Source organism: Chiloscyllium plagiosum, chromosome 34 (genome assembly GCF_004010195.1).
Source record: "Chiloscyllium plagiosum isolate BGI_BamShark_2017 chromosome 34, ASM401019v2, whole genome shotgun sequence".
Taxonomy (NCBI): domain Eukaryota; kingdom Metazoa; phylum Chordata; class Chondrichthyes; order Orectolobiformes; family Hemiscylliidae; genus Chiloscyllium; species Chiloscyllium plagiosum.
In genome coordinates this window covers 36,810,507-36,824,922 of record NC_057743.1, presented here as the reverse complement: position 1 = coordinate 36,824,922, position 14,416 = coordinate 36,810,507, and the positions used below count along the sequence as shown (strand labels likewise).

The 14,416-nt window shown below is 38.6% G+C and overlaps 1 protein-coding gene across 1 annotated transcript in view; it reads right to left on the bottom strand.

The window, feature by feature from the left end:
- Positions 1–3,930: 3,930 nt before the first annotated feature.
- slc25a33 (solute carrier family 25 member 33) overlaps positions 3,931–14,416 on the bottom strand; it is a 38,656-nt gene continuing 28,170 nt past the window's right edge. The window contains exons 4-7 of the mRNA XM_043676183.1: positions 8,700–8,800; positions 7,340–7,406; positions 6,970–7,244; positions 3,931–4,621 (exon numbers count right to left, since the gene is read on the bottom strand). Coding sequence (XP_043532118.1) covers positions 4,431–4,621; positions 6,970–7,244; positions 7,340–7,406; positions 8,700–8,800 — 634 coding nt within the window. The 3' untranslated portion in view covers positions 3,931–4,430. The remainder of the gene's footprint in view (positions 4,622–6,969; positions 7,245–7,339; positions 7,407–8,699; positions 8,801–14,416) is intronic.

The following is a 14,416-nucleotide window of genomic DNA, read 5'->3' as shown; positions in this document are numbered from 1 at the left end:
TACAGGACATTGGTTAGGCCACTGTTGGAACATTGCGTGCAATTCTGGTCTCCTTCCTATCGGAAGGATGTTATGAAACTTGAAAGGGTTCAGAAAAGATTTACAAGGATGTTGCCAGAGGGAGGATTTGAGCTATAGGGAGAGGCTGAACAGGCTGGGGCTGTTTTCCCCGGAGTGTCGGAGGCTGAAGGGTGACCTTATCGAGGTTACAAAATTATGAGGGGTATGGATAGGGTAAATAGGCAAAGTCTTTTTCCTGGGGTGAGGGGGGTCCAGAACTAGAGGACATAGGTTTAGGGTGTGAGGGGAAAGATATAAAAGAGACCTAAGGGGCAACGTTTACACACAGAGGGTGGTATGGGTATGGAATGAGCTGCCAGAGGAAGTGGTGGAAGCTGGCACAATTGTAAAATTTAAGAGGCATTTGGATGGGTATATGAATAGGAATGTTTGGAGGGATATGGGCCGGGTGCTGGCAGGTGGGACAAGATTGGGTTGGGACACCTGGTCGCCATGGATGGGTTGGACGGAAGGGTCTGTTTCCGTGCTGTACATCTCTATATGGACTGCAGTAAGGCGTTCAACAAGGTTCCCCATGGGAGACTGATTAGCAAGGTTACATCTCACAGAATACAGGGAGAATTAGCCATTTGGATACAGAACTGTCTCAAAGATAGAAGGCAGAGAGAGGGTGGTGTTGGAGGGTTGTTTTTCAGACTGGAGGCCTGTGACCAGTGGAGTGCCACAAGGATCGGTGCTGGGTCCTCTACTTTTTGTCATTTACATAAATGACTTGGATGCAACCATAAGAGGTACAGTTAGTAAGTTTGCAGATGACACTAAAATTGGAGGTGTAGAGGACAACGAAGAGGGTTACCTCAGATTACAACAGGATCTGGACCAGATGGGCCAGTGGGCTGAGAAGTGGCAGATGGAGTTTAATTTAGATAAATGTGAGGTGCTGCATTTTGGGAAAGCAAGTCTTAGCAGGACTTATACACTTAATGGTAAGGTCCTAGGGAGTGTTGCTGAGCAAAGGGACCTTGGAGTGCAGGTTCATAGCTCCTTGAAAGTGGAGTCGCAGGTAGATAGGATAGTGAAGAAGGTATTTGGTATGCTTTCCTTTATTGGTCAGAGTATTGAGTACAGGAGTTGGGAAGTCATATTGCAGGACATTGGTTCAGCCACTTTTGGAATATTGCATGCAATTCTAGCCTTTTTCTTATTGGAAGGATGTGGTGAAACTTGAAAGGATTCAGAAAAGATTTACAAGGATGTTGCCAGGGTTGGAGGATTTGAGCTATAGGGAGAGGTTGAACAGGCTGGGGCTGTTTTACCTGGAATGTCAGAGGCTGAGGGGTGACCTTAGAGGTTTATAAAGTCATGAGGGGCATGGGTAGGGTAAATAGACAAAGTCTCTTCCCTGAGGTTTAGGGTGAGAGGGGAAAGATATAAAAGAGACCTAAGGGGCTACGCTTTCACACAGAGGGTGGTGCGTGTATGGAATGAGCTGCCAGAGGAAGTGGTGGAGGCTGGTACAAATGCAACATTTAAACGCATCTGGATGGGTATATGAATAGGAAGAGTTCGGAGGGATATGCGCCAGGTGCTGGGGACTTGTTTGGGTTGGGATATCTGGTCGGCATGGACAAGTTGGACATGCTGTACATGTCTATGACTCTATGACACTCCACACCCACTTTAACCTTTATCAATCAAGCCACCTGCTTGTTGTCAGTTAGAATTCAGTACAAGTTGTATGAGCACATTCATTCCTCTAATTTACCCTGAAGTGATAGGAGAAAGTGAGCAGTGTAGATGCTGGAAATGAGTATCGAGAGTGTGGTGCTGGAAAAGCACAGTAGGTCAGGCAGCATCCAAGGAAAAGGAGAATCGACATTTCAGGCATAAGCCCTTCATTAGGAATGAGGACTAGGCCTAAACAATCTTATAAACTTTAACAACTGCATTTTTCAAACACTTCAGAAGTTTAAGGTAACGCCCTAAATAGAGAGGAAATAAATCACTTCCAGACTAAATTAGTTAAATTTAATGTTTAATGTCTAAGCTGGAATGGATCTTTGGATTATCCACTCAAACAGGTTTGTCTAAGGATATTCCAAACGACTAAATTCTTTCTTATGAAGATAGGATTTGCTTTGTTGGGTTTAAAAGTGCTGTGCAATCCTGCTGTTCTGTTATTCACCTACATGTTCAGCCAGCATGTTTTAAGAGAAATCGTTATGTCTTTTTCTTAGAGGCAGGATAATTTTACAGTTCTCCAAAGGAATAACAAGAATCCAAAAGAGAAAGCTGAAGCATTTCAACAGTGTTCGTAGAATACATCTGAAAATCCTACAATTAATTGAGCATTGCTTGTATTTTAATTGACAAATTAAATTGCATTTCCAATTTTTTTTACAACTTCAATAACAACTTCCTTCCAACGGACCTGGTGCAAGATAACATTACTCACTGCAAAACTGAATTGAATAAAACTCATTTCCTATCAGGGTAATCACGTTAAACCCATATGTGGTACTCACCAGTGAAGGGAAGACTTCATACAACTTGCAATCAAAACTTAGCAAACTTGGCAAAAAATTCAGCTGCAATTCAAGGCATTAGTACCTTCACATTTTACTGAAAATACAATTATTGTGTTTTTGTTTTGGTCAGTGATGTAGCCGAGGGGTTATTATTAGAACAAAATAGATGATTGCAACCATGGAGGTTGAAGAAAGCAAGATGTATTACTTCCTTTTCTTTTGGTATTCAGATTAACTATAGCCTGCTGCTGAATTGCAACAACACAATAACTGAAATGCTTGGTAGAAAGTTTAGGACGAAGGCATTTATTTAGATGGAAATTCTTGCACAGATCCAGAATATTTTGAGAAGAAACAAATCCAACAGTAACACATGCTGAATGCAAGCAAAAATGTAACATGACTAAGTCACTAATATTTATTTCCCTTAAAAAGTATCACCCGATAACACTTTCCTAAATTCTGAGGTGAGCCAAACATTTCTATTTGTTGCTACTAAAACTTCATATATTGCTGTGGAAGAGCATTATCATAGTATCTCTTTCACCTATCCTCAAATACAGTCATTAAATGAAAACATTTAAATATCTGGGGGGAAAATAACTTGGCAACCAGTTTGGAATGGGAAATATATATCAAAATGTTTGATTACCAGGTCATATTAAAACCTGCAGTACTCATCACAGAAAACAAATTTCATCCCATTCCAATGTTAGCTTGTCAACTCTGATAAGGCACACATGTAAAATTAAGAGTAAAATACGCACATTTTTTCAAATGATTACCACTGCAGGTTTTAACAGTATCAGCTTTCTGCTGATTGAACATTGAAATAATTGTCAGAAGAAAATGTGAAATACCGCAGATGCTGGTAATCAGATAAAAAAAATGAAGGATTCAAGTCTGGAGTTCAATTTAGCCCTGATAACTTTACATTGAATAGAATAAGTTCTAAACTTCATTTTTAGATGACTCAGTTGTAAACTAAAATAATTAAGAGTGACTAAGTAGCATGACAGCATTATCAGTGTTTTTTTAAGTAATAAGATGTACATTTTCCTTTCAAGTCTTGTAATACACCATTGTAGCTGAAGGGATAAGTTTCCAGTTTCCACATTTTGATAAAGACATACTAAATCAAATTAATCAACGATTACTCTCATTTTCTTCTGTAACTGCACATAGCATGTATTCTGTACTGCATTCAGTATAAACACATTAGCTAAACACAACAAAAACCATACACATTGCAAAATATACATATTCCCTTCAAAAAGCTTCTGAAGATTTTCAGAAGGCCAAAAGAAAAATCCTATGCATTCCATGAGAAAAATGAGATCACAATGAAATTTGCAACTTCACTTCATAAAAATAAATAGTGATGACTAGAGACCAATACACAGATATCACTGCACAGATTAGGTTCAGAGAAAGTGTGTGTCTTTTGTTTTGTCAGTTTTCTGTCAGTGATCATTCTTACTTTGGTACAATTTTACAGGTGCTGCCTGCCAGCTAGAAACTTCCCCAAGCGTCCAATTTGACAGCCTGTTCTAGCAGCAGCAATCCAGAGAGGACATCATGGTTTTGGTATCAGTGAATGCCCTTTAGTATACGGTGTAGAAATCACCAGAGAGCAATCAGTAACAGGAACCCTTGCAAGTTTGTTTCTGGTTCACCAAGGGAAGTTAATGCCAGTTCTTGCACCCAAAGTGCCCACTTGGCTCAAATCCAGAGAGAACATCTCACCTTTGTACTTGACCTGAACAGTCTCTAGTCTGACCAGTGACTTCTCACGTTTTTGTTTAGTTTGTGGCTGTTTATGATACTGCAGTGCAATAAAACAGAATCCGTTGATTGCTGAGTTTCGTTTTACTTCCAACACTATCCCAAAACATGAACAATCAATTCATATGTAGTCATCATAATGGCAGTGTTTGGAATCTGCCGTATCAGCTGTGCCTGTAGTCCTCTATAAAAAGCAAAATAACCTTCCTCTATTGCCACTAGACGTGCAGTTTGCAAAAATGATTTGTACTTTGTGCCTTCTTCCCGTAATCGTGTCCTTATTACCTCTGAAAAACAAATGAAAAATGATGAAAATGCTATTTTTTCCTTCTCTTCAATTTTCACTTTGATGCTCCGCTCAGCATAATTAACTGACTCTCAAAAAACAGCTAGCAATCCTGTTCTTTTACGAAGTACCAACTGTCCAGGTGCATGTCCAGACCATGGGTCTTTTATCAAAGGAAAAGTTGATCTGTCTTCATATGTACTTTCTAAAAAAAAAGTCACTGAATAGTTGATGTACACAGAATCTAACTCATTATTTTGCATAACTCTAGATAGAGGATTAAGAGGCGAGCATTTGAACTCCTCAGCACAAGTCCAGCACCTTCCCGGTGGGAATAGCTTTGTACCACTCCAAATAGTCCTCTGAAACACCAGGGGCCCACTGTAATGTGAGCGTACATGCAGGAGCACTTTTCAACTTTTTTCTAGACAAGTAATAAATTATACACATCACTGTATGAAGTAAAATAAAATCAGAATGAAAAAGTGAAAATAAAGATAGGATGATAAAAGAACCAGAGTGGAGATGAAAATTTTTATTTTGTGCACAGAATTTATGATTATCTGAAGTACAGAGTTTGAGGAATTGGTGGAAGCAAATTCAATGGTAACTTTTAAAAGGGAATTGGTTACTTATTTTAAAAGGATATAATTGCAGGTCTGTGGGCAAAGAGCAGAGGTGTTGGAATAATTGGATAGCTTTTTTCAAGAACTGGCCCAAGTACAACTGAATAGCTTTCTTTGAATCATATGATTTTATCAATCATTCTTGAAATAAACTTGCCAAAACATAATCATAAAAGGAAAACAAGCCTAGTGTTGAAACACAGGTTGTGACAGCAAACAAGGGTATATTTTACTGCATTCTACTAATACTAAAAGCTGCAGTCAGCTTTGTAAATCACTTTGTATATGCACATTTATAATTGCACAACACTGGGTTGAGGGAAGTGTGAACATTCCAAGTACTGTGAAATTATCTGGAGTTAGTTGGGAAAATGTGCCATAGGAACTGAAATTACTTGCAGCCACAAAGAAGCCATAGACCTTGATGGGAATCAATGCCTTCAGAAGAAAGGAGAGTTTCTTTGGAGAAGGATGGATTTAACAATAAAGGAAGAAATAATTAAATACAACACAGAAGACAAAGACGACATTAAAGTGAATCTAAGTTATGAGGGAAAATAAGATAGAACAAAATATTTTTCTCCCTATAGCTTTCATATCGTGTTATAGAGTCAGAGATGAACAGGACGAAAAGAGACCCTGTGGTCTAACCCGCCAATGCCAACCAGATTTTCTAAATTAGTCCAATTTGCCAGCATTTGGCCCAGATCCCTCTAATCCTTCCTATCCTGTACCGATCCAGAAGCCTTTTAAATGTTGTAACTATACCAGTCTCCACCGCTTTCTCTGGTAGCTTATTCCATACACACATCACCCTCTGCATGAAAAGGCTGTCCCTCAGGTTCCTTTTAAATCTTTCCCCTCTCACTTTAAACCTATGCCCTCTAGTTCTGGACTCCCCTACCCTGGGGAAATGGCCTTGATTGTTCACCCTATATGTGCCCCTCATGATTTTATAAACTTTTATAAGGTCCGAGAGGACTTACACTAAAACTATGTCCCCTGGTTTTGAACATCCTTTCTGCACCTAACCCATTCAGTCCTGTTATAATTTTACAGGGTTCTATGAGATTCCTTCCCTCTTCACCTCATTCTTCTAAACTCCAGTGGACACTATTCCAATAGACTCCAATCTCTCCTCACCGCTTTGTGACCATGCTGGGACTGGACTTTTTTTTTTAATAAAGTCATTTTAACATTTATATTCTTGGTGAATCTCAAACAATGTGATCACAATCACATGATACTATGATTAACACAACAGATCAAAGCTGTCCCTGTAAAAGTTGGTTGCACTACACCATTAGTCAACAGAATAAAATACAATTGCAGCTAGGTTTTTGAGCAACTAATTTTGCAGTCCACTTCACTTGATCCCCAGAAAGTGAAAGCTATAGATCTGAATTGACAAATTTAAAACAGTACAGCACAATAAGAGGGTCATGACTATGTTCCTATTAAATGCATTGGGGGGGGAAAAAAAAGTAAAAGTCAACAGAACATTGTTTTATAAAGACAAAAATTAAATGTTATCAGATTCCTTCATTGAAGGCCTCAAATATTCCATAAAATAATAGAAAATTATATCCAGTTTCCAAAGTAAAGTACAATTCGGTGACATTGACAGAATTTTAGATTTAAAAAAAAATCAAATTGTTGTCATATATCAGTTAACTAAAGGCAGTAATCAACAAATCAAAGGGGAAGAACAAGGGAGACGTACCATGAGGGTAAGCAGTACAAGATGCACAAGTCTTAGAAAAGCCAGCTGCCATCATCAATCCTAAAAAGTCTGAAGCTGTCTTGTCATTTTCCCTCACAGCGAATCTCCACTCTTCTAAATGTTTCTTCAATGCTTCATAAATAACAAAATGAATCACAGTCTCAGAGATCCCAGCATACGAGGCAGTCAAACCTCTGTAAAAACCTTTGAATCCTTCTGTTTGATAAACATTTTTTGCACACTGGAAAGCATTGGTTGCTTTTTCACCTCGCTTCCTACAAATAGTGAGAAATCAATAAAAGGTTAAGAATTTCATACTTGGTTACTATGAATGCAAACATTTTAAATCACATATGTTCGTGTAGCCTACCTGCTTTCCAGCTGCATTCTTGTTTTGACCAGCCAAATTGGGTTCATCAATGTGTTTGTAATGAAGCCTAGTATATATAAGAGGCACATGTATTTAATTCCAATTCACATTTTGAAATATTATCACAAATGCAATGATCAAGCATGACCATCAGCTTCAGGGATCAACATTTTAACAAAGCACATTAATAGCAGTCATATTTTATATATGGATGTGATACAATTCATAGTACTCATTTGTTGATGAGTAAAAATAAAATTTGGATAATTTGATAAGGGATACAGAAACAAGAATAAGCCACTTAGAATAAGTGAGGGGCTGTCATTCAATGAAAATATGATTAATTCACAATCTAACTCCTCAAACCCAACTTAATATCATTGGAAAAGTTTTGAAAACTAATCTCAGATTAAAATTAATAATTGGTCTAGCATCAGTTCTCACTTTCAGAAAGAGCTCCAAACCTATGTGTCAAGTGTTTCCAAATTTTATTTCAAAAAGTCTTGCACTAAAATTTAATACTATGCCCTCAGTCCAAGTTTCCTCAACTGTTGAAAATATTTTACTGCCATCTACCTGTCTGTTATCTCTAATAAGTTGGAAACATCAAAACACCCATTTTTAATATTGAAAAAGTACACACCCACCCCATGGTAAAATGGCATTGAAGGTTTTGGAAGATATGAACATACAGCAACCAATTAAGAGCTGAGATTGCATGTTTGCTTTTATTACAAGAGAATGAGAGTATGGAGAAAAGATGTCGTAATGCAATTACGTACAGATGACACCACACTGAACACTGAGTGCAGTTTTGATCTCCTCACATATGGAAAGATGTACCAGTCACAAAGTGAGTGCAACTAAGTTTCACTAAACTAATTCTTGGGTTGAAAGGATAGTCCTGTGAGGAAATATTAAATAGAGTGCACCTATATTCTTGAGTTTTAAAGAATGAGAGCTGATCTAATTCAATACACAAAATGCTTTTAGAGACTGACCAGGTAGGCATAAATAGATTTCTACTGGCAGGAGGACCTCTAGAACCAGAGGTCATAATCTCAGAGTAAGGGGCAGTTCATTTAGGACTAAGGAGAGGAATCTTTAATTTCAATCAGATGGTGGTGAACCTTTGGAATTCTCTATCCCAGGCGACTATGGCAACTCAGCCATTGAGTATATTCAAAACCGATATTGATAAATGTCTACATTTTAAAATCAAGGACTGTGGAGATAGTGCAGGAAATGGTGTTGAAATAGAAAACCTGCCATGACCTCAATGTCAGGGAGTGCTCAGATTTGAATGGCCTACTCCCAAATAAATATTTTAGTTAATACTTAATAATTATTTAGTACTTACTTGCAAAACCAGCAGAACACATGTTGACAACATTAGAATTTGGCACAAAGATTGCATTACACTTCTCCTTCGTTTTGGAGTATGCAGCAAAGTAGATTGCTCTGTACAGGAACAAAAATAACAACTCATTAAACATTTATTGCACTTAATGACGGATAACAGACACATTGAATTATTAAATAATTTAGGTAACATTAGAACTTGGTATTTAAAAATGAAGGATACCATTTGATGCTCAAGATACTGACTACGTCAGCAAATAGCAAGGTAAAAAAATCATGAAAGGACTTGTGGACCCCAGGAATCAAATTTACTTGACATGAAAAAATGCATATCAGTGTGGTCAGCAAAGAGGATACCAAAGAAGACTTATGAATGAATTTGGATTATTTCAAGATTTATCTGAACAGTCTGTTGCTCAATCTGGAAATAAAGCAACTACAATCACATCCGTGGTCTTGTACACCAGAGATCCCTATGTTTGTCATCAGAACAGATCTGCATAATAACTAACAATTTAAAAACTTTACATAATATATACAATCACTGAAAGAAGTTGCTCAATAGGTAGGTGCACTGTACAGACCAGAAGGTTTCCCTGTCTATGTTACGTGAACCAGGGACTAATAAGCATAATTATTGTCAGTATGCCTGGGTTGAGGAAAGGCTAATGTTGCAAGATTAAGCATTTGATGACCCATCAAGATAATATAGAGCGGTATATCACCAGTTTGTCCATAAAAATGTTCTGAAGATGCTGGTAACCTGAAATAAAACCAGAATTTTGTTTCAGCAGTGGTTAGCACTGCTGCCTCACAGCGCCAGAGACCCGGGTTCAATTCCCACCTCAGGCGACTGACTGTGTGAAGTTTGCACATTCTCCCAGTGTCTGTGTAGGTTTCCTCCGGGTGCTCCGGTTTCCTCCCACAGTCCAAAAATGTGCAGGTTAGGTGAATTGGCAATGCTAAATTGCCCGTAGTGTTAGGTGAAGGGGTAAACGTATGGGAATGGGTCTGGGTGGGCTGCGCTTCGGCAGGTTGGTGTGGACTTGTTGGGCCGAAGGGCCTGTTTCTACACTAAGTAATCTAATCTAATCTAAATTGTTGCAAGTACTTGACAGGTTTGAGGAAAGATAAATAGTGTTTCAAGAAATGTTGATGCAAGACCATTAACTTGAAATGGTATTTCTATTTTTTTTATTTTTACCTCCACAGATTCCACCAAACTTGGTGAGTACTTCCAGAATTTCTGCTTTAAATCAGTTTGCCCACAACTCTTTTAGGGGAGTGTCGATGATACAGTGAAATTGTTACTGGATCAGTAATCCTGAGACCCGAGCTATTGTTCTGGGAACATAGATTTGAATTCCACTATGGTACATGGTGAAATATGAATCAATAAAAGTCTTGAGTATGGGAAGGAGGCCCTGCACCACAGCGAAAATGGCTGGGAAGAGTATACTATTTTTCTCACTTATAGTTTGTAAAGGTCTTTATTTTTGGTTTAGTTTATAAAGGCAGAGATCCAAAGAACAAGGACAAGAACAAAGAACAAGCTGACTTTAAGGGCAATCTAAGGATTTAATTTAAAAGGAGAAGTCAAAGAAGTAGAGCTCAAGGCTGTGTTGTGCTCCTCAAGCTCTATGTGGGAAGTCTGGCACAGTTCCAGTGCCAGGGACCAGAGTGTGTATAGAAGTATCGCAGTTCCTTGAAGTCCAAGTTTCAGAGTTCAACCAGCGACTGGAGATGCAGCGAGCATCCGCAAGGCTGAGAGTAACATGGATCGCACAAAGTGGTGGTCACACTGCAGGCTAAGACTTGCAGACGTGAAGGGAGTGAATGGCCCCCAGGCAGGAAATGCAGAAACTCTGTGGCTATTGCTTTGTAAAAATTGATGGATCACTCGATACTATTGGGAGGCAAATGGCAACACGCAAATGCATTGCACCACAGTTGGCAGTGCTGTACAGGAGAAGAAGAATAAGTGTGGGACGGCTATACTAATAGTGAACAGCCAAAATAATAGTTGTATAGGAAAGGGCTAGATGTGTCTGTGGCTGCAAATAATACTCCAGGATGGTATGTTGCTTCATGGGTGCTAGGGTCAAGGATGTCTTGCAGCAGGTATGGGACATTTTGGAGAGGGAGGGCGAATAGTCCATGATTGTGGTACATATGGTATGAATGACACAGGTTTAAAAAAAAACCTTAAAAGCAGAACATAGGCTGAGTTAGGAAACACATTAAAAATAGGACCTCAGAAGGTAGTGATCTCAGGATTGCTACCAGTTTCATATGCTAGTCAGATGGAGAAATAGCAGGATATATCAGACAAATATGTGACTGGACCGAAGGTACGAGGGGGACAGTTTCAAATTCTTGGGATATTGGAACTGGTCCTGGGGGGAAGTATTTGCTAGTGCAGTTAGGGAGGGTTTAAACTCAAGTGACAAGGAAATGGGAACTGAGACAGGGAGACAGAAGAGGGTGATACTAGGGCAAAATAAAAGGCAGAATGGGACATGAGAAAAGCATTAGACAGAATTCAAAGGTGAGAATTAAACAAGTACAAAATAATGCAAAAAGGACTAAGAATGTTAAAAAGACGAGCCTCAAAGCCTTGAGTCTTAATACATGTCAGGTACACTTTAGCCACACGTCCAAAAACCAGAGACCTAATAAATGAAAATTTTCTCGAAAGCGAACCCAAATGGACCTGAACAGACTTGTAGACCTGCTGAGGTTGGGCCATTTGGAAAAAAAACCTGCTTTGACCCAAGTTTTATCCCCCTCCAAAGTCCTGAATTCTGTCTCTATAGGTCCATTTGACTTTGTTTAGGCCATGCAAAACATCCCAAGCATTCAATGGGAAATTAGAGACAAGCAATAAAGGTGCACCTACAAATATAACTTGAATTCACATATAGATTGAGCAAACCAAAACAATAACAATATCATAGAGGAGAAATTCCTGCAGTGTGGGAGGGAGGTATCTGTATCAATATGTTGAGGAACCAGTGAGAGAACAGGCTACCCTAGACTGGGTATTGTGTAATCAGAAAGGAATAATTGGCAATCTAGTTCTGCAAGGCCTCTTGAGGAGGAGTAAGCTGAACATGATAGAATTCTTCATTAAGGTGGAGAGTGTCCTAGTTGATTCTGAGGCTTGGGTCCTGAATCGAAATAAAGGAAGCTACAATGGTGAGACACAAGCTATTATAAATTAGCGAGGTGATTTAAGCATGTGATGGAGGATTGGCAATAGTAAATATTTAAAAGCTTTATAATGAAACTGCAAGAGTGGTTCATTTCTGCATAACAAAAATTAAAATGGAAAAGATGGTTCAGCCATGGCTAAGGGAAGTTTGGATAGTATTAGATCCAACAAAAGAGCATAAAAATTGTCTAAAACAATAGCAGCCCTGAGAATTGGAAGCACTTTAGATTTCAGCAAAAGAGAACTACAGGACTGATTAGAAGAGGGAAAATAGAATACAGCAGTAAGCTTGTGGTAACATACAAATTAATTGTAAAAAGCTTCTAGAAGTATGTGAGGAGAAAAAGATTAGTGAAAACAATACAAGTCCCTTACAGTCAGAAAGTGGGCAAGTTATATTGGAAATAAGGAAGTGGCAGTCCAATTAAATACATACTTTGGTTCTGCCTTAATACAGGAAGACATGAAAGTATTAGGAACAAGGTCAAGTGAGGAGGAGAAAGAATTGAAAGAAATTAGTATTTCTATAGAACCTGTGTTGGAAATCAATGAGATTGAAAGCTAATAAATCCCTTTGGTCTGATCAGCTACATCTCAGAATTCTTAAAGAAAAGGCCCGAATAATGCATTGATAATCTTTCATGATTCTGTAGACGCTGGAATAGTTCTTATAGTCAAAGGGTAGCTAATGTAACCCTACTATTTCAAAAAAAAGAGGTAAAGAGAAAAAATGGAATTATAGACCAGTTAGCCTGACATCGATAATGAAGAAACTGCTCGAGGTCATTATCAAAGATTTAATAGCAGAACACTTGGAAAGCAGTGACAGAACATATTCATGAAATGGAAATTATTTTGATAAGTCTACTGGAATTATTTTTTCAGGATGTAATTAGGAGAGTTGATAAGGAGGGAAAAAAAAGTGTTATGAAGTTGAAGGTGTGGACTGTACCTCTGAGAGTGAATACTGTTCTGCACTGAGACCTTACAAGTACCTGTGATATGACCAGATAGCAGTCTCAGGGTGTACTGGAAAATTTCACATTTGGCTGTGAAATGGATACCTGAGTTGGTTGCTGATTTGACAACAATACGAATTTAACCAATTTAAATTATGCCCCAGGATACTAAAACCCAATCGAGTTTGAATTTATTGTTTTGCCAACATTGAACCAATGAGACGATCCATTGTGAGGGATATAAAAAAAGGCAGGCGTGTTGAAAATTGGACAGAGCAACTGCCATCAACACAGATCCAAGAAATTAGGAAACACTCTCTATCAAAGGCACCTTTTCACATGAAACACATTCGCAATAAAAAGAAAGACGGCAAGTGCGGTAGAGTTAGAAAAACTTAAACTACAACCTGAGGCAAATGGAGTTTGAAGATAAAGAAAGAGAGTAAACGAGAGAGAAAGAAAGGGAGATGATTCTTAGCTGAGCAAGGAGTGAGGGACAAGAAAGAGAAAGGGGAGAGAGAATTTGAACTTCAGAAGTTGTGATTTAGTCAGGAAAGTCAAGTTAACAGAATGGTAATGAAGAGGGAAGGTAGTAATGCATACAAACATGTTAAAACATTGCCACACTTTGATGAGAAAGATGTCGACACCTTCTTTATTTCATTTGAAAAACTGGCTAGATAGATGGAGTGGTCAGAGAACTTGTGGGTAATTCTAGTTCAGACTAAACCGGCAAGCAGAGCTAGTGAGGTATTTGCAATGCTGTCAGAAGAGGGGTCAAGAGATTATGCAGATGTCAAACAGGCTATTTTGACTCGTACCAGAAGCGTATAGACAGCAGTTCAGAATTAAAGGAGGAACCCCAGGTCAGACTTATGTCGAGTTCAAAAAAATTAAACATAGTAATTTTGATAGTTGGGTGCAGTCCTTAAAGATAGATAAGGTCTATGAGGCTCTAAGAGAGATTATTCTGCTGGGGGAGTTTAAAACCTCACTTCTAGAGATGATAAGAATTCATGTGGATGAACAGAAAGTTCAAGAAGTGAGAAGAGTGGCAGAGATGGCAAATGAAAATGCATTGGTGCACAAAGCAAAATTTAGCTTCCGGCAAGAATTTAATCTTGAGAAGAATACAAATTTGGGAGAAGGGGAGACCCTACACTACAAAAAACAAAGCAGAGCACACTGGTAATAGTTTACCACAGATGAAGAAGCCCAAGAGGGTGAAAAGGAGGTGAAAGGCCTCAAGTGTTTCCACTGTGGTAAGGTGGGACATGTAAAGTCACAGTCCTGGTCACTGAAGAAAGGCACTGTGGGAAAATATGTGGTAAAAGGGGCTAAGCCAGTGGCATTAATAAAAGCAGTAAAGAAAACCCCAAGAAAAGTCAAAGCGCAGCAGGACAGTGCACAGCCTAAACAGGGGTAGGGTATTGAGTTAAGAGCCTGATCTCTACAAAGACTTCGCCTCTGTGGGTAAAATTTACTCAGGAACTACAGAGGGAATTGTGAAAGAAGTTATAACTTTGAGAGATACGGGATCTA